Raw genomic sequence first — 24,938 nt, forward strand, 5'->3', positions numbered from 1 at the left:
CCTACTTTCATATACAAGGAATAAAAAGAGTTGTCTGTTCCACCTCTTTATCATTGCACAGCTGTGACTGTAGATGTACTGTTTGTGCAACGGAAGTTTCCAACTAAACATCATCTTAATTACTCAGTTCAGCCGAGCACGTGACGTCCCTGTGGTCAGGGTGTGCAGGGGGAAAAACAGAAGTGTATTTTGAAATGAGAACATGTTGCAGTGGTTGACCAACAACAGAAACAGATAGACTCCTATGTTTCTGCACAGACCACTGAGCGGAGAGAAACAAAAGACACAAATCTCTTGATTTAGAATAGATTGCATTTCCCAAAAGAGATTTAATATCCACAGAGGTTGATTATTATTGTTGCAAAATTCTTTGTACAAAACTATGAACATTTGTAAAAGTTGTGGAGTTGGAAGAAAAAAAGTTACGTGTGACACATCATAATAAATAAAATTGAACCCTTGACATTCTGGAATCATGACTACTTTGTATTCACTATATAGAAACATACAGTATGTTAGATTTATGCTGTGTGACACAGAGACACACTCCTCAGACGTCAGGGCTTCATGCAGAGGAGGACATTTCCTCATTGGGCTCTGAAAGAGACGACACAAGATCCAGTTGAAGAACTAAACGTGAACACACTTCCTGTTGAGAGGGAGCTTTACTTCTGTCTTGTGCAAACAAAAGCGACAGTTGACACCAGTAATCTCACCTGTCCACGTTCGATAAACAGGAAGCTTGAGGGCCGCGTGTGTGATCTCCACGCACACTCTCATGCACGCTCGCTCGCTCTCTCTGGGGCCTCTGCTCAGGTTGACTCTGTTGATGTGCAGCGCGCCCGAGTCGTCCACCGCCTCTTTGTCGCTGTCCTGGTCCACCTCCGCGTTCATGTCCTCCTCCCTGTCAATGTTGTTGTTCTCTCCGTCCACTTGTTCGTCGATGTACTCGATCCCTTCGGCGTCCGGGTCCGTAACAGCAGCTTTTGTTTCTGCGAAGTAAGAACAGCGAATGAGTTAAAAGTGAATGTCTCTATGTGTGATGCATTTTTCATTTGATGCTCTCTACTCTAAAACCCATGTTTTTAAACCCTGTGTTAGAATTGTAGCACAGGATTCCCTTTAACAATTTGTAGACTTTAAACAATAGACTGTAAATAAAGATGCACAATGCATCTCCACTTCCTAAATCTATAGCATCAAATAACTAATTAAAACCTGACTTAGTGGGAAAACACTTAAACATACGCAAGTGGGATAAGAACTGGGTTTATCACTCATACTGACTCCAGCCACCAGATGGCGATCAGGATGCATTGGCTCCACTTTTGGTGCCAATGATGTTTTCCAACTTTATTTACTGTTTGTGACACACACACACACACACACACACACACACACACACACACACACACACACACATACACACACACATATGTATAAATATAATAAGTACTTATTGCGTGTTTGTTCTTCTGTCTCTCCTGCTGTTTGTTCGTCCGACTTGGCAGACTCGTCGACCTCTCCAGGGCGCACACGCTCTTCAGCTCCCTCTGACCGTCGTCTCCGATCTCCTCCGTCTCATTGGACACCAGCGATGAGAGAGTGTGTCCGCCCGCCGCCCAGAGTAGTTTGACCTTGGGGTGACCTCCCTTCACCAGGAGAGAGAACACGCCGACCCCTTCACTGCTCCAACACACCGAGAGGGATGGAGCAATGTAGGGAGCAACTAAAGGAGTGACAACAGAAAGACTTAGTTCATGAAAAAGTTTAAAAGCAGGAAAAGTTATGTTTTTCCCCCTCTTTGGGTTATTGTTTGGATATTATGGAGTTTTTTATACTGAGAAAATGTAAAATAATAACTCTCGTCTCACAATAACAATTTAGTGTCTCAAAATGATTTGATATCTTTTAATTATGACTTAGATTCATTTTTATTTATCACTGGCGGAAATGGGCCTGCATAGGATAGCGCTGATGATAGTGAAAATACCGATATTATTATGATTCATACCAATGTCAACATGTTTCCATTGCCTCTCAATGGGCTCCTGTAGTGAACAGTGCTCCACTCTGCACATAATCCCTCCTCGTCTCTCCTTCTTCCCCTGACTCATTCCCTTCCTTTTCAGAAAGGCTGTGGCCCTGTAGATTCTGGGCTGAGTCTGTAAGGGGCCCCACAGCTCCCCTCCGTCGACCACCTCCTCCTCCCTGTCATCCTGCTCTCCCTCTCTGAGCTTCAGCCAGGTCACTGTGACGTTCGGAGGGTAGAAATTTGTGATTTCACATCCCAAGGTTGAAGTCTGATCCGGGGAAGAGGCGGAGCTGAAGATTTCGGACACGCACGGCCTCCTCATGAAGCCTGTTTCAGAGTCAAGCAGAAAATCAAGCTTTAATTTTGTATATCAAATAAACATTTCATGCCTTTTGCTTCCCTTGCTTCTTACCTCTGGTTTCGCGGGTGACTGGCTGCTTCAGGGCGATGTGGTGGACACTGACCCACACTTTTGTTCCTCCCTTTTCCAGTTCCCTCTGGGGCAACTTGCACTGGCTGTAGGCCGAAAAGAAACCCTCAGAGTTAGGCCTCGGGGAGGACGAGGCCTGGGAGGCCACAGGGCTCAGCTCACCCCCCTGACAGAACCAGCGGAAGGTGATGACGTCCGGATGGAAATGTGTTGCCCGTACAGTCATGCTGATGACATCTGCAGGACAGAGATGTGAGGGATGGAGCTTCTAACAATCAGGAATGTTCTACATGTATTGAGGGGATTAACTGTTGCTTTACCTGAGTCGTTTGGTGTCTCTGCCAGCTGGATTTCTGATACTTCAGGCGGAGCTGTGGGAGAAAATTTGTGATAATTTCGGTGGCATAAAAATGTGAAAGTCATAGAAAATGATTGAGAGGGAATAACTTCTTACACAGAATCGTGAACTTTTCGGACACCTTCTCCACCACGATCTTGTCCTTGCCAATGTAGGAGACCTGACACTTGAACACCGCCGACTTGTGGATTGAAATCTGGGGTATGAAGGTCATCGCGGAGATCAACTGCTGGGAGCCACTTCCAGTCGAGTGCAGCGGCCCCTCGGTGTGCAGCTTGTAGTAGGCCATCTCGCCTCTGGAGGGCAGCAGGGGGCCTTTCTCTGATGCTGTGGAGGTGAGAGTTAGACCGTAGGGCAGATGGATGGTGGTTAGGGGGTTATAGAGGCAGTTGAAGTTAGCTTTGGAGGTCCCTACGTGTGTGAGGTTGGTAAATTGTTAGCAGAATTATAGTGTAAAAGAAAAAACATGGTCAGTTTCACGAACAGAATAAAAGATTCCTGTACCTTCATCAGTCCAAACTACGTTTTATTTCCTGTTTCTTCAATATATCAGCCACTTCGCCCATTGTAGTTACACTGACCTTTCAATGTAGCTGCTGCCCAAAGTTTGCCATAACAGGCATGAGTGGTAAGTGCATTAAAGGTGCTATATATTGTGGTGGTGATGTTCGTCTGCTGGGAGCTTCAGCCATCATTGGGTTTACAAGACAAGAGGCAACGTGCGCCCTCTCGTGACCCCAGTGTTTCACATGCCAGCCCAGCTCTTGGCGAGTAAATGAACATTCGATACTGGACTTTCAATGATGCCTTCCCAAAAGTTGAGTAGAGTTTGAGAATAAGATTATAACCCTGTAATCTAGGGTTTCTACTCGATTAAGTAAAGAGTTGATGCTGGATATGTAGCAATAGCAATCCTTACATATACAGCTCCTTTAACCAAACCCTTTCTCTAAGGTTGTAAAAATCTCAAACATCAAACATATCGACTCGGTTCTTCTCACTGATCCGGTCCAGTCGGGTTTAAGAGGACAAAGACGGATTAATGAGCAATCACTGGTCATCTGGACGCTTCATCCGCTCTCCTACCTGTGAATGAGGTGTCGGAGATAGGGGTATCATTGAGGAACCAGGCTGTCTGGACTCGGTCCACTCTCCGGCCTTCGATGCTCACCGTCACTCGGCCCTTTTTACCAATGATCACGCGCGGAGGGAGAATGATCCCCGACACGGTGAGAGACTTCTGCTTCTCTGAAGGGAAAAACAAACGAGTTACCAGGAGTAAAAGCATAGTTAAGTTAAATCAATCGGATTTGATTGGTCAAATGAATTTAACACGGTGGTCTGAGGAAATGTGATTGTTTGTCAGATAAATGGAAGCATCAGCGCATGACAGTTTCTGACTCACCATCTCTTCTCCTCCAAGAAAAGCCGAAGCAGAGCAGGAAGACCAGCACTATAGAAATGCACATCAGAGCCACAGATGCTTTGGCTGATTTCGTCAACACCGGAGACTCATCTAACAGGAAACAGCATGAGGAAATAAATCCATCAAACAGTTATCTATAAGAAGACATGTGTTATCTCAATTAAGTATTACCTTGTGGATCCAGTTTCTCCATGTCTGCCGAGCCGCTGACTGGGACCATTACCCCAGGTTGGTTCACCAAGCACTCGACCCTCCCACCTTGCTCCCTCTGCTCGGGGCTCAAAGTATAATAGTGTCTGGTGCTGTAGGTCCCGTCTGGGTTTTGCTCGGTGGCCGGGGGCTCGGGAAGGCTTGTGCCATTTTGAATCCAGGACACCGAGACTTCCTCAGGGTAGAAACTCTCCAGGTCACAGTAGAGAGTGAGAGGAATGTTGCTGGAGTGCGACGGCAACGCAGAGAGACGCACAGACGGGAGATCTGATGAAAACATTTATGAACCAGATGAAAAACTGTTCTCACAGAAAAAAAGAAACGTGAGGAATCATCGGGATCACTTGTTAATGTGCAGTTTTTGTGCAATCCGGCTAACAAACAAATGTGGATGAAATTAAACCCTCTGTGGCGGAGCTAATACAAATCCAGATCTAGTGGATTTAAATGTGGTTATTAATGGATTATACTGCACTATATTTTATCTGTGCTTATGCATACTATAGCAGGGCCACAAATCTGGGAACATACACACAAACACACACTCACACACACACACAAAAACACACACACAAACAAACACACACACACACACACACAATCACACACACAAACACACACATAGTTCACCTTCATACACACAGACACAGTGCAACTGTTTCTTTGTCATTCCCTCTGCAGGATGCTCATCGCTGCTGTTTGATTGTCTGACCTTCCTTGCAAGTAATAAAGTATACTTAAAAGACAATTGCTCTCTAATCTCTTTTCTTCAGAAGTCATTCTAGTTGGCATAGGTACTTGTTCCCATATGAGTGCACGAGGGGGTTGTCAAGAGGAATCGTTCGCATTCCTATCTTGAAGGAACACAAAGCGATAGAGCTATTCAGCAAAAACAAAACTTTGATCTGATGTCTGTGTCACCATATTTCACCTTATTACATCATTCATTTTTTTCCATTTTCAAACTGAGCCGATCTTAAATAGATCTGTTTCCTCTTCAGGGGCATTCTCTCTTTAAGCCACCATGGATGCACACGTGTGTCAGACCACGAGTTCAGATCGATAAAGCTCAATGTGTCTTTGTGTCACTCACATGTGATGTTGAGTTGGAAGTCCAGCTCTTGATTGTTTCCATTGTGTAACACTCTGCAGCCAAAGGTCACATTCTGGTCCTCACGGGAAGGGTAGAGGGTCAAGTTGCCCACGGCCGTGTAGAAACCGTCTGGAGCCTGTTCACCTTGGACCGGGTGGGGAGGATGAATCACCTGCCCGTCTCTGGTCCAGGAGAAAGAGACAGGAGGAGGGTAGAAACCATCTGCGTTGCATATGAACTGGCACTCTGTCTCTAACACCACCCACTGCTGAGGGATTGAGAGAGTGGGGGGAGCTGCAGAGAGATGACGTAGAAGAAACTGCTTGAGAAATACGAGATTAAGAGTTCAGCATCGTCTACTTTTGGGTTCAGATGAGAAATTAAAGCCCAAATCTCCACAACTGAACCAAGACATACCGATGATACTGAATGTAACGTTGCTGGAGTGCAGGATCGTGGAGTTGTAGCTGACCGTGCATTCATACACCCCCTGCAGGGCGAGAGTGGCTCTGAGGACGTACAGTGAAAAGGATCCACTGATAAAATCACTGGGGCGCCAGAAGAAGCCTTCCTTTATTTGCGTTGCCACGTTCCCGAATGAGGCGATAGCAGAGCCGTTACTTATCCAGCTGACAGTGATGAGAGACTCGTTCACAGAAACAGGGAGCGTCACATTGCAGGGGAGGGTTGCATATTGATCTGGGCCGGCCTGAATTTCTCTGGGAGACCCTGAAACACAGAGAGTGTTAATTCAGATGAGAAGGAAATAAAGAGACTTTACTGAACCACATTCAATGATGCCCTGACCAACTGCAGCACAGATTAGATTAGTGATGATTGGTGAAATGTGCCTTTAATATTTGGTTAATGATTAGGATCTTCAGCTGCAGTTTAATTAATTGAATTGAATTAAGCTTAAATTAGATTTAAAATTAGCAGTCCTGTGAAAACAAACGAAATTCAAAGGTTTGTTTTTAAGATTATACATTCTCTTGTAAATAGCAAAGCTTTCATGATATAAGTCGAGCTAACGTTCCTCTACAGCGTTTAACTCCTTGTGAAGCTGTCTTCTTTCAAAAGAAGAAAAGACTATCCTCCTCATAAAGGTGAAAATGTAGCTAAAAAAAAACACATTTACATGTTTGGGAATCTGCACCAATCAGCAGACACTCATATCAGTCCCATAAATATCTCTGTTTATTTCACCAAGATCTATAAATTAAACTTTGAGAAACAAACATAAATGTTGAACAGCCGTCTCTCGCATTGTCAAAGAAAGTGAAAAAGTTTTCCTGGATCCCGACTTGACCCAGTCCGGGGTTGTTTATTTAATTTGACAAATGTCATCACAAGATAAATTGGAATTTGAGTGAATTGTTTGAGTTTCATGAAGTTTGTCCTTTGTCCACGTTCTTTCTTTTCTTTCCTAATTGTAAATCAGTAATCTGAGTGTATACCTCATAGAATCAGTGTAAATATGAACCCTTTGAGTCTGCTCTGAGCAGCCAATAAGCTTAATTAGTAACTAGCACAATAAATACTTAGAGCCAAAGCAAGGCAAACTTTCTTTTGTGTGGAGTGTTTGTGTTGCACCTCTTGATAAGTGTGACTGATGGGCCGATCATAGGAGGCCGACAAACAGATGAAGAATGAGTTGACTAATGCTATACTTTGCTGCTAAGTCTAGATTAGAGTTATTTTAAACTTCGGGCCGGATCAGAGCAATTGAGTGAAAACTATTTTCCGAAGAAAATCTTAAAATATACTTTTCAGAATCAGAATCAGAATCAGAATTCTTTTTATTGCCATGTATATTTGCACATACAGGAAATTGCCTTGGTTAGCTTGGTTAGCTTTCGCTATTTATCTACTAATCTGCACAATCGGTAGCGTAGACAAATACACCATTTAAAGATTCTTATGTATATTCTCAGTGCATGTGAATATTATTATACTGGAGTGGACGATGTGGATAAAAAAGCGTTGATTGCTGTATATGAATTATCATATTTTAGCAGATAGCAGTAAGTCAATTTTCTATGAATTCCATTGAGAGACATGTTCTCTAATAGCCGGACTGGAATATATATTTTTGGTTAAGACAAATCATCACACTGGTGCAAGAAAACACTTTAAATCCAATACTGCCCTAAAGCAGTGCTATTCATTGATTAGCAGCATTGCTCACATTGAACCAACAGGAGACATGAAAGTTGCATCAATAAGAAAAAGAAGAAATATCAGATTTTCATATATCAGTGTATTATTACCCAATTAAACCCATTACACCTACACACACATTGCTCTCAAACCTTCAATGGTCCTACACTTCCGACAAATCAACTCAAAATAAAGGGTTGAGAGCATGTTGACAGGTCGGAGCAGCAGGCACCGTCTCGATTTGCATACAGACCACGTCCAAGACTTCATCTCAGATAAATCAGCATCGATTTTCCAATTTCACCTGATCTGATCAAACTCTTCACAAACCTCGTCAATAGGTGAACAAACAACAGTCTAGCACCCGTAACTGGCCTGTGAGTGAAATGACCCAATACTCACCATGCTTTATGAGAGCCAGGAGGCCGACATAGACGAGGACTTTACACCGCATCTTGAGAGCCGTGTCTTATCGCCAGGCCCCTTTACTGTCTTATATAGAGCTATGAGATGAAAGTGGGCGGGATTCTCCTGCCAAATGGGAAATAAGAAATATTGTCCCTGGGCCTCACGGGACTGAAAGGAGGCCCTTGATATGTGTTTGTCCTCCTTAGGGAAGCGAGCCCCAGAGGACTGATAGAGCCAGAAGGAGAAGCAGGGAAGGGAGTTAGATGTGCAGGGACACACCAATGGGAGAAACCGGTCACTTAAAATTCACTCGGGCCCCGGGCCAAGGTTTTGTGGGCTACTTTACATTGGTGCAGTGTTGCCATGAACAAACAGAGAGGGTCATCCCACTGAGCTTATGTGGGCAAACATTCAGGCGAGACCACAACTCTTTTCTCTCCAGGGGAAAATTTGTGAGGTGTTGCATTCAGGAGAAAAGGGGATAAAAAGAAGAGAATGGCTCTTTTTTTACGGGCCCTCTGTGTTTCCAGTCCTGCTATGATGTGTCCCTGTTGGAGTTAATCTTTAACCACCTCGAGTGCTTGATATTTGAAGGAAAGGGATTTGTCTTTGTCGCCCTCTCTCTGAATATTCATTAACCTGATTAGCTGTTTGACTTGTTTGACTTTACACTTTAATTGAGCGTGACACACATCAGTCTGCAAACATGGGTTCATTTCTTACGTGGAGATCACACAGGGCCTCTCTGTCACTGGGCTCAAGTGTTTTATCTTTTCTTTTGTCACATTCCTTTGCTGTTTTATTTCAACAAAACCGAAACCTGAGTGAGATTTAAACTGTGACGAATGTGTTCCATTTGCCTGTTTGTGTCAGTACTCCGTGTTCTCGCTGACTGGGCAACTTGTTTCTGACACTGATCTTTTCACGATGAAGGATTATGTTGATTGTGATCACTTCACTTGACATTTTTAGGACTTCAGCCAATGTATTAAGGAGAACAAATCAGTACTCACTTAATTGTAGTGTTTTATTTAACATTTAATGAAGGTTACAATTTAATATATGTAATTTTGTGTGTGACTGTCGTCTGTCAGTCTACAGTTGTTCTTGCCACCTACTAAATGTGGTTAATGATGTGGGCAGCCATGTCATAGGCTTAATTTTTCATTTAAAATCAAATCAAATGTATCTGTCGTTGAGGTGCACATAAAAAAACACACAAACTACAGCAAGAATAGACAATCTGTGAAACAAACGAAACAGCTGCGCATCATCTCAACCACGTCCAAAATGAACACATGACACATTTAAAGTCAGACAATCACAAACTCTAAAGCTGTTCTGATGGGTACAGAAAAGAGTTGACGGCGAAGCGGGACTTACACACAGCAGAGGTATTGAGGAAATCAGGTTTGAGCAGCGTCACACACCCACTGTGATTAGGAAAGTTATTTCAATCATCAAAAGCTCAAAAGCAGTGATTGTCCTGCTGCAAAGGGTGTGTGTGTGTGTGTGTGTGTGTGTGCGTGTGGGGGAGGGGGGTCTGAGCTTATTTCCAATCACAAAGGTTATACAGGTCTAACCTGTACTGTAGGGTGTTGCTATCGTGTAGAAAACTACCTGCATTAGTTCACAAGGGTGAATTAAACGTAGAGCGAGGCACAGCTGGAGACACACAGTGACAGATCAGATATGGCAGCTGGGACGGTTCTGATGCTTTTGATGTGTATAGTCCTGTTGAATCAAGGTGAGCATTTACACAAAGTAGGTGAGTAAGTAACTGAGTGAGTAAGGAAGTAGGTTATTTAGTTAGTTAGGTATTTAGTTAGTTGGTTAGTTAGTTAGTTAGCTGTGATTCAACTTTATGTATATTTGTGAGGACGTAGTTAATGGTGGTTCAAAATGAAATGACTTTTACTCTCAATAAAACGTTAATTCAATGATGTGAATACGAAACACAGGCTTTCTCGCAGGACAACTGAGGATGTTGTCATTAACTGTTTCCAGGCCGTCAAGCACGTCATCCTTGTAATGTCCTGTATCACATTGAACATGTAATATAACACCATTAATATCCAATAGCAAACTGTCCAGTGACTGAAACATTCAGGGATTCAGTACATCTCCACTTACACCCTGAATTTCTAAAGATCAGGAAATAATTCCATAGTCTTTTACTACAAATGGAATTTTTTATTAAGATTTTATGACTCATTGGTTATATTTAGCTGCCAGTGTAATGTGATGTGGATTATTATTATTGTTATTATCATTAAAACCAAGGTTAACAGAAGTTTGCTCCTCTGAATTGTGAATTATGCTTGTTATTCTGATCAGATTTGCAGTATAATCTAATTGTACACTGACGCATAATCATACTTACTTCAGAGATCATATTAAAGCAAAAACTGTTATATTAAATATCAGGACTATCATGGCAGATAATTCATATAAACATATTAAGAATGAATACGAACAGAATACTCACATTGCTGTTTGCACATCTCATCCCGCAGCTTAGAAATAATTGGAGGTAATAGCTGTGACTCTAGCGCCACACTGTGGATGTAGTCACACAAAACAAAACACTGTTACACCACCATACATGGACACAGGTCTGACTATCATACACTCAAATACACAATCACACATTGAGTATATATAGATTGAAGTGAGGGATATGGTTAACACTCACAGTGAGAAAGCTCTCGGTCTTTCGGTGGGTTTCTTGGTCCATGTCAGTGGGGGTTTCCACAGTCCCAACACATGCAGATTCACTGCAACCCAAAAAACGACTGTGTTAACCTTCTGCCATAAAAACATGTAGTGAACTTCACTTTGAACTTTGTTTCAATTTGGAAAGATAAGTCGTTTTTTCTGCTGATTATTTGCTGTTTAAACTTTCCTTTATCTCATCAAACAAACACACACTTCCACATTATTCCAACTCACATCTTCAAGGTTATGATAAATTCAAATGTATTCATACCCAAGGCCATTTCGAAGTGATGTTTTTAAAGACTCAACTTACATTTAGTCCTTATCTTGACTACTAATGGCAAGTCTGGGTAATGTTGATAGGAAACTCTATATTTAATGTAGGTGTGTGTGAATGATCATATGTGTCTGTATGTTGGTCCTGTGATATGCTGCCCTAAGGTCGTATACCGGCCTTTAACCCAATGTTCCAGCCATCCCTCCACGACCCTTACAGGATAAACAATATAGATAAAAGAAGAACAGATTTAAGTAACATCTTCATCTCTCTTTTTCACAGGCTCAACGGCTCAGGGTGAGTACAGTTTATTTAGTTCTGTGCAAATACTTAGAAGCATCTATGATGAGTCGGTTTCTGTTCTCTCTCAGACTGTGGAGATGCACCTCTGAACACAAGGATAGTGGGCGGCGAGAGTGCCACAGCCGGCTCATGGCCCTGGCAGGTCAGCGTGCACTATCTTCGGTCTCACATCTGCGGAGGGACCCTCATCAGTGACCAGTGGGTGCTCACAGCTGCCCACTGCATCCTAACGTAAGACAAACTCCCACTGAACAAAACACAACAGAAAAACAGTCAAATTTCTCTTTCTTACGACAAAAGCTTCCTTTTCATGGCAACAATGCACATGAAGAAAAAAATAGTAAGTTCATATCTATGACGAAATCCTCATGGTCTTGCAATCTTTGAATGTATTTATATTCTTAGTTGCAAATAAGCAACATATATATATATTTTATTTAAAAATAGTCTGCTTTTGTACAAATGAGGAAGTGAAATACCCTGATACACCAGAAGCCTAATTCTGATACTAGCTGTTACTGCATCCCGTCGATGATTTCATCAGCTTGTGTAATTAATTCATAGCAAACCGGATGCAAAAACAGGATCCAACATGTGTTACATAAAACCATCACACTTTCCATTTTACTGCAATTCTGCACTGCAAACTGAAAATCTACTTTAAACCTGTTAACATGTCGCCCCTGTGCCGTTTACATAATTATAAACCTTTCACAGCACGATGAAAAGGCTTTTCATAGGTTAAAAATGAAAAATGTAAGCCCAAAAAATATGGAGATCACACAGCTTTAGAGTAGAAAATAAAAAAATATAAAATGTAAAGATCAGGTAAGAGTTAAAACAAGATAAAAAATTCAATATTATTAAAAGAGTCAATAAACGAAAAGGTGGACTGGGTGCCAATTCCAGAGAAAGTAAATCTGTAATGAATGTTCACACCTTAACATTGCAGTAAATAATGAAAAAAAGTGTTCAAACCGCCAAGTTTGTGATGTCACAAACCAAATTAACCAATCATGTCAAGAACATGAAGTGTAAAATAACAAGTAGACAGCATTTGAGCCGTTGGTGGAATCAAATCAATTGTTGGAAACATACAGATCTTCCTGAAATGATTTAGGAGAATTAATACATGGGCAAATGGGTTGATATGAGATTTTTCTGTCCACAATTTAATTCATGTTTTTCTAAATGTAGAAACCAAATCGATGAATGGACTCTCTATTTCGGAAGAGAGACTCAAAGTGGCCCTAATGTTAATGAGGTGAGCCGCACTGTTTCCCAAGTCATCTTCCATCCCGACTACAACAACACAAAGCTAAACAATGACGCTGCCCTGATGAAGCTCAGCAGCACTGTCACTTTCAACAACTACATCAGACCCATCTGCCTGGCAAGTACTACAAGCGAGTTCTTCAACTCCACCCTCTGCTGGGCCACTGGATGGGGCAGACTTACGAAAAATGGTGAGGGTCCTTTCAGGTAGTATAGTTGGATGCAGAGAGAGCATCCAGACCATATTTCTGTCGGGATATTCCGTCACTTTTATTTTAATCCCAGACCAAGTTTCAAGGTTCACAGTGTGTAAGATTTAGGTGAAAGGGACATTTTATATAAAATAATCCTAGTGATGTTTCCACTAGTATGATTCATCTAAATAGTATGAATTGTTGTATTCTTTACCCGAGAATGGGCCCTTTATATTTTAATACTTGATATTTACATTGGGAGCGGGTCCTCTCTACGGATGTAGAGAGGATTACAGTAGCCCAGACTGGACAAACAAAACACCTTTTGTAGTTTTTGTGACAACTGAAAGTTACCACAGGTTCTCTTTCATGTTTGGAAGGGGAGGGTGAGGTGAGAGGTATTCAACTGCAACATGCAACTTCAGCACTAGATGTCACTAAATTAAACACATTGAACCTTTAAGCAAATATATATTTAAGCAGCTGCCATTTTTTGAATCTTTTTTCACCACTTTTTCTTACGAAGGTTTGCTTCATTGGTAGTTCTCAATCCGTCTTCATCCGTTCCTTTATGGTGCAGGAACGACTGTAAATGTATAATCACAAGGCTGAGGCCCAATTCGAATCTGGTATTATTCTCCATCTTGAAAGATCCAATCACAAGTGGTTAGCTAGTTTGTCTGTATATTGACATTAATCTGCATCCTGAAGGTGTCTCCTGTGACCACTAGTGACCACAAGTCAGGTGGGACTGAATGCATCAATGAGCGGCTGAAGAAAATATTTTATCCATTTAAAAAAAAAAGAAATAAGTGTTGATATTGAGACGTAAAGAAATACTTTTCAATCATCGTGAAACTGTAGCGGGTCAGAGGACGTCAGCTGAGTTGACATATTTGGTTGTGTTTGCTCATTTACTTAGCGTCAACCACTTGTCATCAGATCACAGAGGAGAGATTGTCTGATTATTGGCAAATAATACATTTGCAAGACTGAAACTTGAGCATGATGGAGTGATTATATTATCTCTCCTGCAGAGCCTTTGCCAGCTACTATGAAACTTCAGGAGGTGAAGATCCCTGTCATTGGAAATAAGAAGTGCCGGTGCACTTACAAAGAAGAAATAGGCATCACTAACCAAATGATTTGTGCTGGGGAAGAGAACAAAGGAGTGTGTCAGGTAACAACGGAGGATAAATATGAGGTGTACCGACTATTTGCTCGACCGACATAGAGACATAAGTCAACAAATAAACCTCACACAATATAATACAACAACCTCAATTCTGTGGAAGCTTTTATTTCTACTGACAGTAAAAATTTCTCTAAGAAGTACAACCAATTATTCACTGATACTGAAAATAATTACTTATCCATCCATCCATTATCATTTGAGGGTCACAGGGAGAACATGATCTAATCGAAGCGGGCTACAGCCTGGACAGGTCGCCAGTGTATCACAAAGACAGAGACATCTACACCTATAATTCAGGGTCTTACCTCCAAACTGCATGTCTTTCAGACCGTGGGACGAGGACACAATACCTGGAGAAAACCCACATCAACACGGGAAAAACATGCAAACTCCACACAGAAATACCCAGGGATTCGAACTGGCAACCATTTTGATAATTACTCAACAGCACAATACTAATGATAATAAGAACTGATGATTACCGACCTGCCTAGATTGTTCTTTGGAGTTTCTTAAATCCCTCAGAGACATCTATTCACACAAAAAGTTAAAATATTTGCATCTGTCACGATGATGAAGCTGTAGAGCATCAAGAGTCTTACACATTTAAACATATTAACATTGAAACATATTGTATATTATTGTCAGTGAGGCAAAGCTAAGCTACTCCAGTCTTACATGATCCTTGGGAGTGTCCACTAACTGCCATGGTGTGTCTTTTAAGGGGGACTCCGGGGGACCTTTGCAGTGCAAACAAGGCTCAAAGTGGATCCAGGCTGGGATTGCCAGTTTCGGAATACCTTGTGCCGTTGCGGGTTACCCTGAGGTCTATGGCCGAGTGTCTGAGTTCGAGGGCTGGATCAGACAACAAGTGGCAGGAGCCAGTGTTGGATTTTTGACATACACCTCCAATGGCAACGACCAAGACAGCAGCTTTGTGTGTCCCTCAAATGGAACTGCACCCTCCTCATCATCAACCTTGACAGCGCTGCCTGTGTTTGTTATAAGCCAAGTGACAGTGTTCCTGCAGCTCTTTTAGCTCAATAGCAAAGTTGTAAAAAACAACTTGGTTGAATGCACTTATTGTATGTCGCTTTAGATAAAAGCGCCCGCTAAATGAAATGTGATGTACCTTCTTTGGTGTTACCCTTTTGAATTAATTTGATAAAGTTCTACATTCTACTTACATACAACCTCATGGTTGTTGCAGTAGAGTTTGTATGATCAAATTGTTGCCTAGGACAAACTGTTTGATAAATCAATGGGAAATCCAACAGTCACTTAGTGTGGTTGTGGTTTAACTTCTACAAGTCATAGAGGCCAATAAATGCCTGCAATGCATAGCCTGTTAATAAAGTTACATTTATTAGATCTAATCCTTGGTGGTTTAGAAGATTGAAAGAGAGATATCAGGTCTGACAACCTTTCTAAATAATAAGTGTTGCAGTTGATTCTACATAACTCTGTGTCAATCACGGGAAGGAGGTGCTGACATTTTTATTCTCCGACAGTTTCCATTTTATTTGTAAAGATAAAATCATGACCTCTAAGGGTTAAAGGAATACACAGCTCAGTAGAGCTATAAGAGACCTGTGGTTGTTCTTGATAAATGTTGATGAATGATGACTGACATTTTGAGTAGCCTCCTTGTACGGATGAGCTCACTATATCGTCCTCTACATAGAAGTTGCAGTATGGTGAATTAGGGGGGAGGGGGTGAGTGAGTGAGAGGGTGATTTCGGACACATCTTATCTTGTCAAGCAACGCAAGCTTCTCCTCACAACATTTCTTTTCCAGCTTTCATTTTGTTGGTTGAAAAGCATGCGTTTGTGTAATGTTCTATTCAGAATGAAGCCGGAAACTTTTTTTAGCATAAGGCTGCAACATATCAAAAGGTGAAGAAAGTGGGTCAGAGGCAGCACGTCGGGGGAAATGCTTTATTCCTTAGCACAGTTGTAAATTATGCACTGGACTTGGTGGAATCAGACAAAGGAAAGAAAAGCACAAGTTGTGTAAAAACAGTGAAGGAATCTTTCTCCTGAAAAGAGGTGTTCAAAAATAAAAGGTAAGGGAATGGAGGCAGAACAATTTGCCAGAATCTCCTGGCACAGCAACAGCACTATTGTAACGGCGTGGCCACTTCTATGGTGATGTGATAATGACGGGAAGGTGAGTGTCCTTGCTTAGTAAGCATGGTTTTCTACGAACAGGGACTCTCCACCGGTGGAGCTGCCTCCTGAGGAAACGTATTACCCTGTAAGAATAGAAAGGACAGTATTATTGAATGCACAATACAAGACTGAAGGTTCATTGTAACAATCGATACAACTCTCTGAATACAAATCTACTGCAGCCCTATATAGTGACATACTTTAATACATTTTTAAGTGCATTGACTCATACCAGAGCTCTCTTGATGAACTCTTCTTGGCAGGCCTTTCCATTCTCCTTCTTGCCACCCCAAGCTTTGAGGGCAGAGGCCTGCAGGGCACGGCCATATGAAAAGGTCAGGGCCCAGGGCCTGTGCAGAGGACACTGGTTCATGGCGTTCAGGTTGATGGAGGCTTCCTCCTCACTCTGGCCACCAGAAAGGAAGGTAATGCCTGCACAGGAAGATGACAAGAGTTGAGCAAGACACCTATATTTTGTGCATCCAGCTCACCAGGGACTGCAGGGGGCAAAGTGCGGCGCAGGGCAGTCACGGTCGCCATTGCAATCTCCGTGGGGGCAGGAGTGTCCGGGGGTAACCATGTTAGACTTGAGCAGGGTGCCCTCCAGGTACACGTGATGGTCGGACAAGGCCTTGTAGACGGTGGAAAGGACCTTCTCAGTGATGTACTGGCAGCGCTTCAGGTCATGGTCATCATCAGGGAGAACCTCAGGCTCGATGATGGGGACGATGCCGTTCTGAGGAAGAAAAAGTCCAAATAATAATATTGAGCAGAAAGCTGTAGGTTTTAAGAGCTTGTTGTGAGATTTGGTTGTCATTTAAAAAGCTACATAGGCTCTCAATAGGGCATCTTCTAGAGTCTGTGCTCGCCAAGAGATTTCAGCTTGTGTTTGTTGTGTCTTACCATCTGGCAGATGCTGGCATAGCGGGCCAGGACATTAGCGTTCTCTAACATGGCCACTTTGGAGGGAGAGTAGGGGGTGATCTTCAGCACACAGTTGCCATTTGGCAAAGTCAGCACCATCCTTCTTGTACTGGGCGCAGCGTTCATACAATCCATCAAGTCCTGTGAAAGAGGAAGAGGACAGAGTGGATCAGAGAGATGCTACGAGATACTGATCGATTAGTCTTTTTATTTATCAATCTTTTCTTTCGCTCACCCTGGGTGGTTGTCTCGCCGTTGGTTCCAGCCAGGGGGACAACGCCTTTGTCGACCTAGATGCCAACCACCATATTTCTGTCTTTCAGGTGCTGGGTGAAGAGTTTGCCATCGTCGGTCTTCTGGTACATGGTCTCGTGGAAGAGAATGACGCCACCAATGCAAGGAGTGACACGTCAGCGGTGAAGAGGAGCTGGCGGTACAGCCTCCTGTTCTCCTCAGTGTTCTCAGCATTGATGCTCTGGAAGCGCTTGGCTACGCTGCCTGGAGGTTGGAGAGACAGATGATGGCTTAGTCAGATGTGAACTGCACTGGCATGTTTGATCGTGCATTTACAATGTATAAAGTAAATGGATTTTTACTAATGGATTCGTCTGCGGCGAGGATTCCCTTGCCAGTAGCAACGACCCTCTGAGCAATGTCGCTGAGCTCCTTCTTCTGCTCAGGTGTGAGGAAAGGAAATGCGTGAGGCATCTTGACTCTGGTGAGGAAAGGATGAGATAACAAGGAATCATTTGGGAAAATAGATTGTTAAAATTACACAAATGGGCAGAAGTTAACAGTAGTGGTGTAAAATAAGAGCCTGATCATAAAGTTTGACTTGTTTCTGCATCAAACCAGCCGGAGCTCTGAACTTTTGGCTGCAGTTTTCATGGCTGTAACATTAGCCACTTTGTGTGCTGTGGTTACACACTGCTCCCCAGACACAAAATGAAGAAGCAAAAAAGGGATCCAGTGTCTGAGAGCCCCCCGCCCTGCTGAGCCCCATCCTCCACGTGTATCGCTACCCTTTTTTAAGTTATGACAAGCATGTGGTTGACCTATTCCATTTGCTTGCCTCTTATCCTTGACCTTTCTGTTCCCCTCCACTGCCCCGTCCCTCCTCATTCCTCTTCCCCCCTCTCAAACTCCTCTTTTAATAGGCCAGACTAAATATACACTGCAGAGGCATTATAACTCTGAGGATTGGAAACAAGGAATTATGTGAAAGAGAATTGTGCAGCCTCACAGCCGTCATGGTTCACGGGCGTGTCCTGCACTAAAGTAAGATTTGCAATTTGGGAACCAACTTTTGAAATTTCTAGTGAACTAGTGAGTCACTAATGACTCTGAAACTATGCATCACATGAAGGAGCGACCAGCACCACAGTCATGGCAGATAGTGAACTGTGTTAAAGAATCACCTACAACATCAAATTGAGTTTTAAATCACATTACTGATGGTTTTCATGTTAATATACATCTATCAACCCCAAAATGATCACCACTCCCTGGTTTCAAAGTCGATGTACGTGATAAATACAATTGACTGAGGTAGAGTGCAAGAGACGCAAGGTATAAGTTGTATTATTGAAAGCACAGAGATGTTTCAGTCGGTCAAAGATAAGTAAGATGACATTTGTTGAATTTATGTTTTAATTATAACTTAGCCATTTATGTGATATTTGTATTATCTATTGTTTTTTTATATACTGCTATATGATCAGTTTGGGGGAAGATTCCTGTATGTATGTACATTTATTTAAATGTATGAAACCAATAAATATATGTTACAAAAAAAAGATGACATTTGTCTGTGGATTAAATGTGATATTCATATACTCATGCTGCCTCAGTAGCCACAACTTTTCTTCAGCAGAAGGTGACATGTCACAGCTCTAGCGTATGTGAAAGGTTTTCGCACCTCAGGTCTACAGAACAAAAGTTTCAACAAGTTTAACAGAAGGATAATCACGGATAAGAAATGCGTACGTGTGTTCTGCTTTTTCACTTTTGAGTTTTGGAGGAGGGCTGAGAGAAGTCCGAGGGAGGGAGAAGTTCTTGGTTACGCCTGCGACAACCACTGCCAGCTGGCACTTGTATTTATCCTTCCACTGTGACCCCTCACATTTCAGCTGCCCGGCTGACACCTGAAGGCTACCACAGGTTATATTTCATGTTTGGAAGGGGAGGGTGAGCTGAGGGGTATTCAGCTGAAACATGCAACTTCACCACAAGATGTCACTAAATTCTACACACCGAACCTTTAAGCAAATATTTATTTGAAATAGCTGCCATCTTTTAAATCAATTTTTTTTCTCTTTCTTATTAACTCTTGCTTCATTGTTAGTTATCCATCCGTCTTCGTCCATTCCTTAATGCTGCGGGAACGGCTGCATATGTGTAATCACAATGCTGAGGCCCCATGGGAGGAAGACACAATACCTGGAGAAAACCCACATCTACACGGGAAAGACATGGAAACTCCACAGAGAAATACCCAGGGTTTTGAACTGGCAACCTTTTTGATAATTACTCAACAGCACAATAGTAATGATAACTAGGTGAAAATCTTGCGCCTAGTGGTGCTCGCTAGTCATAGATTCCTTAAAATTTTTTAGACATGTAAGAATATTCCTACCTACAAACTTTGAATGTGTGCAGCGTGCTTCCTGCTGGGTGCAGAGACTGTTTCAGTTCGAGAGAGATAGAGACACAGACTGGCCGGTTTAAGAGAGAGAGAGAGAGAAAGAGAGAGAGAGAGAGAGAGAGAGAGAGAAACTGGTTGGTTAAAGAGAAAGTGAGACAGAGAATGAGATACCGAGCGGGTCACTGGCTCGCTTGAAAAAGGTGAAATCTTTCACCTTTGCAACTGTCTAAGACATCATAGATTCCTTTGATCTATGACCACTGACACTGTGACGGGACCCTTGTCTTACATGTCTAGTTTGGACTCGATTGGACCAAATATGCCTGACATACAGAACCCCGTGTTTTGATGGCGTGTCATCAAACTTTGACGCCACCCCACGGTCATACTATATCTCCATGTTTTTGAGATGACCTTCCCAGAAGTTGAAGTTGACCTGATGAAAGCCCAAGGACAAGTTCATCAGAGTAAAACTGTAGGAAATAGCCAAGATGGCCACCAAATCATAAATGGCAGGCTTCTTGTTTAGTGTAGCATATTTATCCAAGAGACTTTTTTGTTTGTCATGAAAAGACATGTGTCCCAATAGATTTTTGTAGATGCCGGCCAAACGTAGTGCCGGGCTGCCCTTTAGGGGGCGCTAGGCAGTTATTTTGCCACACCCATTCCTTAAAACCATATGAATATCTTCGGGGGGGGGGGGGCGGGGGGGCTGTTGCTACACAAATAGTTTGAGGGAGATAGACTATTGAAGATGGAAGTTATAGCGATTTCGTGTGTCATGGTGAGTTGATGAACTTTAATGCCACGCCATTTATATAACGTTTGACGAAAAGTCACAGTAATCTTATGCCTACATTATCAATGTCTTGAGACCCATTTGATTCAGATTGACGTGGTTGCGGTGAGTGGATGACGTTTAATCAAACTTTGACGCCACACCACGCCACGGTCAGACGGTGTGATAAAAAAATGTATCTTTTAATAATTTGTTATCTCCATCTTGTTGTTATGACACTCATCTCAATTTGAAGTTGATCTAAATACATTTTGAGTAGCCTTCTTGTGCGGAAGAGCTCACTATATTGTCCTCTACATAGAAGTCGCTATATAGTGAAGTAGGGGGGGAGGGGTGAGTGAGTGAGAGGGTGATTTCGGACACATCTTATCTTGTCAAGCAACGCAAGCTTCTCCTCACAACACTTCTTTTCCAGCTTTCATTGGGTCGGTTGATAAGGATGCGTTTGTGAACTGTACCATTGAGATTGAAGCGGGGCACTTTTTTTATTTAGCATAATGCTGCAACATATCAAAAGGAGAAGAAAGTGGGTCAGAGGCAGCACGTCGGGGGAAATGCTTTATTCCTTAGCACTGTTGTTAATTATGCACTGGACTTGGTGGAATCAGACAAAGGAAAGAAAAGCACAAGTTGTGTAAAAACAGTGAAGGAATCTTTCTCCTAAAAAAAGGTGTTCAAAAATAAAAGCTAAGGGAATGGAGGCAGAACAATTTGCCAGAATCTCCTGGCACAGCAACAGCACAGCTTTTTACCGTTACGGCGTGGCCACTTCTATGGTGATGTGATAATGACGGGAAGGTGAGTGTCCTTGTTTAGTAAGCATGGTTTTCTACGAACAGGGACTCTCCACCGGCGGAGCTGCCTCCTGAGGAAACGTATTTACCCTGGCAGGCCAGGCTGTTAGCCTGTAAGAATAGAAAGGACAGTATTATTGAATGCACAATACAAGACTGAAGGTTCATTGTAACAATCGATACAGTTCTCTGAATAAAAAATCTACTGCAGCCCTATATAGTGACATACTTTAATACATTTTTAAATGCATTGACTCATACCAGAGCTCTCTTGATCAACTCTTCCTGGCAGGCCTTTCCATTCTCCTTCTTGCCACCCCAAGCTTTGAGGGCAGAAGCCTGGAGGGCACGGCCATATGAGAAGGTCAGGGCCCAGGGTCTGTGCAGAGGACACTGGTTCATGGCGTTCAGGTTGATGGAGGCTTCCTCCTCACTCTGGCCACCAGACAGGAAGGTAATGCCTGCACAGGAAGATGAAAAGAGTTGAGCAAGACACCTCTCTATAAATTTGAGTGAATGTCACAAAGACTATTCGATGAAGGACTGAATGGTTTTTTTAAGTTTGCAGACAGACAATATTTTGTGCATCCAGCTCACCAGGGACTGCAGGGGGCACAGTGCGGCGCAGGGCAGTCACAGTTGCCATGGCAATCTCCTGGTTGCTGAACTTGTGGGAGCAGGAGTGTCCGGGGGTAACCATGTTGGGCTTGAGCAGGGTGCCCTCCAGGTACACGTGATGGTCGGACAAGGCCTTGTAGACGGCGGCAAGGACCTTCTCAGTGATGTACTGGCAGCGCTTCAGGTCGTGGTCACCATCAGGGAGAATCTCAGGCTCGATGATGGGGACGATGCCGTGCTGAGGAAGAAAAAGTCCAAATGGTAATGTTGAGCAGAAAGCTGTGGGTTTTAAGAGATTTTATGAGATTTTGTTGTCATGTTAAAAGCTTAATAGGCTCTCAATAGGGCATCGTCTAGAGTCTGTGCTCGCCAAGAGAGTTTAGCTTGTGTTTGTTGTGTCTTACCATCTGGCAGATGCTGGCATAGCGGGCCAGGACATTAGCGTTCTCGAAGATGGCCAGTTTGGTGGGAGTGTGTTGGGTGATCTTCAGCACACAGCGCCATTTGGCAAAGTCAGCACCATCCTTCTTGTACTGGGCGCAGCGTTCATACAATCCATCAAGTCCTGTGAACGAGGGAGAGGACAGAGTGGATCAGAGAAATGCTACGAGATACTGATCGATTTGTCTATTTGTATATAAATCTTTTCTTTCGCTCACCCTGGGTGGTTGTCTCGCCATTGGTTCCAGCCAGGGGGACAACGCCTTTGTCGACCTTGATGCCAACAACCATATTTCTGTCTTTCAGGTGCTGGGTGAAGAGTTTGCCATCGTCGGTCTTCTGGTACATGGTCTCGTGGAAGAGAATGACGCCACCAATGCAGGGGGCGACGCGGTCGTCAGCGGTGAAGAGGAGCTGGCGGTACAGCCTCCTGTTCTCCTCAGTGTTCTCAGCATTGATGCTCTGGAAGCGCTTGGCTACGCTGCCTGGAGGTTGGAGAGACAGATGATGGCTTAGTCCAGATGTGAACTGCACTGGCATGTTTGATTGTGCATTTACAGATGATGGCAAACAATTTCCAGTTTATTTTCAGTCACCACCTATGATCTGTGATCCTGAAAATGACAGTGACTTGGCAGTTGCTCTTTAAAAATGCATAGGCCCGACAGTTCCTGTTATGTGATCAGGGAGTCGTTTGGGTACATTGGTGCCAACTTAACGTCTTTGCTTCTAGATTTTTTGACTCTCCGGACCCCAACAAGTCCAGCGATTAACAAACCTTACCTACTCTCCATCAAAGTATTGCCCCACAACAGCAAATGTAGACTTTCTCTTTGCACACACCTCTCTCACTGAGGGTTTTTGAAGTGACTGCTGTCAATATAGCAAATGCACTTCCACCTAAATGAGCACCCCATGGATTTGTTGGTCTTAAAATTGCCTTTTTGACAACCCTTCGTACTTACAGCGTAAGAAAATCATCAGCTTCATTAAAATGCTCTGTAGACCCTTTTAGTCTTGTTGCATAACTTTTGTCATCATGTATATATGCCAACTTTATTAGGTGCATCATAGATATCACAGAGCTGTCCAAAAAGAGCAATTGGCATTAAAATAACTGTATAAAGAAGTTTTTACCAGTGGATTCGTCTGCGGCGAGGATTCCCTTGCCGGGAGCGACGATCTTGTGAGCAATATCGCTGAGCTCCTTCTTCTGCTCAGAAGTGAGGAAAGGAAATGCGTGAGGCATCCTGACTCTGGAGAGGAAAGAATGAGATAACAAGGAATCATTTGGGAAAACAATTTGTTAATATAACACAAATGGGCAGAAGTTAACATTAATGGCGTAAATTAAGAGCCTGATCATAAAGTGTGACTTGTTCCTGCATCAAATCAGCAGTACCTCTGACCTTGTGGCTGCAGTTTTCACGGCTGTTACCACGGCCTCCACATTAGGCACTTTGATTGCTGCAGCTACACACACCTACCACCCCCCGACCCTCCTTTGCCCCATGCTCCACATATCTGACTACCCTTTTCGAAGTTGTGACAAGCGTGTGGTTGACCTATTCCATTTTTTTTATTTGATGTTCATACACACTCTGGCTGCGTCAGTAACCACAACTTTATTCCAGCAGAAGGTGACATGTCACAGCTCTAGCGTATGTCTTTACAGAACAAAAAGTTCAACAGGTTTTACAGAAAGATAATTACAGAACAAAAATGCGTCTGTGTGTTCTGCTCTTTTACCTTTGAGTTTAGGAGGAGAGCTGAGAGAAGTCCGAGGGAAAGAGAAGTTCTGGGCTTCGTCTGCGACAACCACACAGCCAGTTGGCCCTCGTATTTATCCTCCCATTGTGACCCCTCACATTTCAGCTGCCCGGCTATAATTAGAACAGGATGCAACCAGAGCTGGCCCGTGACATTCAGAGGGGTCTGGGGCTGGAGTAACATGGTAGTGAGCAGCCAGCGAAAGGGCAGAGAGGGTTTCAGCGAGCCGCACAGAAAGAGTCTCCGTTGTGCGAGAGGTGGAGGGGGAGATGCTTCTATGAGAGTCATACAAATAGGAAGATATATTTATAGAAGATATCACAGAGAAATATTCAGCAATGATTCACTTGGAATTAATCTTACTTTTTAGATAATCTATTGCAAACTAGTGAATCTTGCAAACTGCCTTTTTATAACGTTATATTGCAATTTATAAAAGCAGATTTCCCACATTGTGAAACTGCAGTTTGTTTCTTTCATAATTTGGAAGTGCTTCATAGTTCCCGGAGGTCATTTGAAAGGGTAAATGGCAAGGGTATATATGTATGAACTTTGGGGTGTATACAGAATGTACTAATACACACGCACACCCACGCACACACACACTGAGACAGGGAGAGCATGTGACAAAATAACCAACCTGCACTCAGAAATTTTATCCAGACACAGCGACACTCTGTCCTGGTTCTTGACC

At 42.9% G+C, this 24,938-nt stretch overlaps 3 protein-coding genes and 1 pseudogene across 5 annotated transcripts; 1 reads left to right on the forward strand and 3 right to left on the reverse strand.

Moving 5' to 3' along the window:
- Positions 1–87: 87 nt before the first annotated feature.
- On the reverse strand, positions 88–8,306 carry si:ch211-180a12.2 (uncharacterized). Its single transcript, XM_053413823.1, has 13 exons — positions 8,115–8,306; positions 5,970–6,281; positions 5,553–5,846; positions 4,421–4,726; positions 4,229–4,339; positions 3,910–4,071; positions 2,920–3,150; positions 2,786–2,836; positions 2,448–2,702; positions 2,015–2,362; positions 1,457–1,729; positions 717–992; positions 88–597 (listed from the first exon to the last, which is right to left on the reverse strand). Exons 1-13 carry the CDS (start codon positions 8,164–8,166, stop codon positions 566–568), a joined length of 2,703 nt encoding a protein of 900 aa, XP_053269798.1. The 5' UTR covers positions 8,167–8,306; the 3' UTR covers positions 88–565.
- Positions 8,307–9,642: 1,336 nt separating this feature from the next.
- Positions 9,643–15,712, forward strand: zgc:123217 (uncharacterized protein LOC641414 homolog). Of its 2 annotated transcripts, none has more exons than XM_053413826.1 (6): positions 9,643–9,867; positions 11,398–11,412; positions 11,487–11,649; positions 12,616–12,884; positions 13,925–14,067; positions 14,410–14,800. In XM_053413826.1, the coding sequence occupies exons 1-6, from the start codon at positions 9,813–9,815 to the stop codon at positions 14,539–14,541; spliced, it is 777 nt and encodes a 258-aa protein (XP_053269801.1). In that variant the 5' UTR covers positions 9,643–9,812; the 3' UTR covers positions 14,542–14,800. The 2 variants fall into 2 exon arrangements, with proteins under 2 accessions (XP_053269801.1, XP_053269800.1); XM_053413825.1 differs by lacking the exon at positions 14,410–14,800 and adding an exon at positions 14,807–15,712 and having other exon boundaries at positions 9,657–9,867.
- A 302-nt stretch (positions 15,713–16,014) lies between these two features.
- On the reverse strand, positions 16,015–20,484 carry LOC128426784 (fructose-bisphosphate aldolase A-like; annotated as a pseudogene).
- LOC128426781 (fructose-bisphosphate aldolase A) lies at positions 17,803–24,495 on the reverse strand. Of its 2 annotated transcripts, XR_008333287.1 has the most exons (8): positions 24,224–24,495; positions 23,612–23,730; positions 22,693–22,959; positions 22,438–22,598; positions 22,013–22,271; positions 21,677–21,876; positions 21,374–21,526; positions 17,803–17,893 (listed from the first exon to the last, which is right to left on the reverse strand). XR_008333287.1 is itself a non-coding variant. In XM_053413824.1 (7 exons), exons 2-7 carry the CDS (start codon positions 23,721–23,723, stop codon positions 21,434–21,436), a joined length of 1,092 nt encoding a protein of 363 aa, XP_053269799.1. In that variant the 5' UTR covers positions 23,724–23,730; positions 24,224–24,495; the 3' UTR covers positions 21,167–21,433. The 2 variants fall into 2 exon arrangements, 1 of the variants encoding a protein (XP_053269799.1); XM_053413824.1 differs by lacking the exon at positions 17,803–17,893 and having other exon boundaries at positions 21,167–21,526.
- Between the last annotated feature and the right edge of the window lie 443 nt (positions 24,496–24,938).

This window comes from Pleuronectes platessa, chromosome 21 (genome assembly GCF_947347685.1).
Source record: "Pleuronectes platessa chromosome 21, fPlePla1.1, whole genome shotgun sequence".
Taxonomy (NCBI): domain Eukaryota; kingdom Metazoa; phylum Chordata; class Actinopteri; order Pleuronectiformes; family Pleuronectidae; genus Pleuronectes; species Pleuronectes platessa.

Excerpts from the sequence above, each read along its gene's own strand:
- si:ch211-180a12.2 (XM_053413823.1), bottom strand. The coding sequence starts at position 8,166 with ATGCGGTGTAAAGTCCTCGTCTATGTCGGCCTCCTGGCTCTCATAAAG. Across the intron at positions 2,703-2,785 it reads AGAGACACCAAACGACTCAG|ATGTCATCAGCATGACTGTA; the intron begins GTAAAGCAACAG and ends TCTGTCCTGCAG. Across the intron at positions 1,730-2,014 it reads ATGGAAACATGTTGACATTG|TTGCTCCCTACATTGCTCCA; the intron begins GTATGAATCATA and ends TCACTCCTTTAG.
- zgc:123217 (XM_053413825.1), top strand. The coding sequence starts at position 9,813 with ATGGCAGCTGGGACGGTTCTGATGCTTTTGATGTGTATAGTCCTGTTG. Across the intron at positions 11,650-12,615 it reads GCTGCCCACTGCATCCTAAC|AAACCAAATCGATGAATGGA; the intron begins GTAAGACAAACT and ends TTCTAAATGTAG. Across the intron at positions 12,885-13,924 it reads GGGCAGACTTACGAAAAATG|AGCCTTTGCCAGCTACTATG; the intron begins GTGAGGGTCCTT and ends TCTCTCCTGCAG.
- LOC128426781 (XM_053413824.1), bottom strand. The coding sequence starts at position 23,723 with ATGCCTCACGCATTTCCTTTCCTCACTTCTGAGCAGAAGAAGGAGCTC. Across the intron at positions 22,272-22,437 it reads ATGCCAGCATCTGCCAGATG|CACGGCATCGTCCCCATCAT; the intron begins GTAAGACACAAC and ends TTTCTTCCTCAG. Across the intron at positions 21,877-22,012 it reads TGTGCCCCCTGCAGTCCCTG|GCATTACCTTCCTGTCTGGT; the intron begins GTGAGCTGGATG and ends CTTCCTGTGCAG.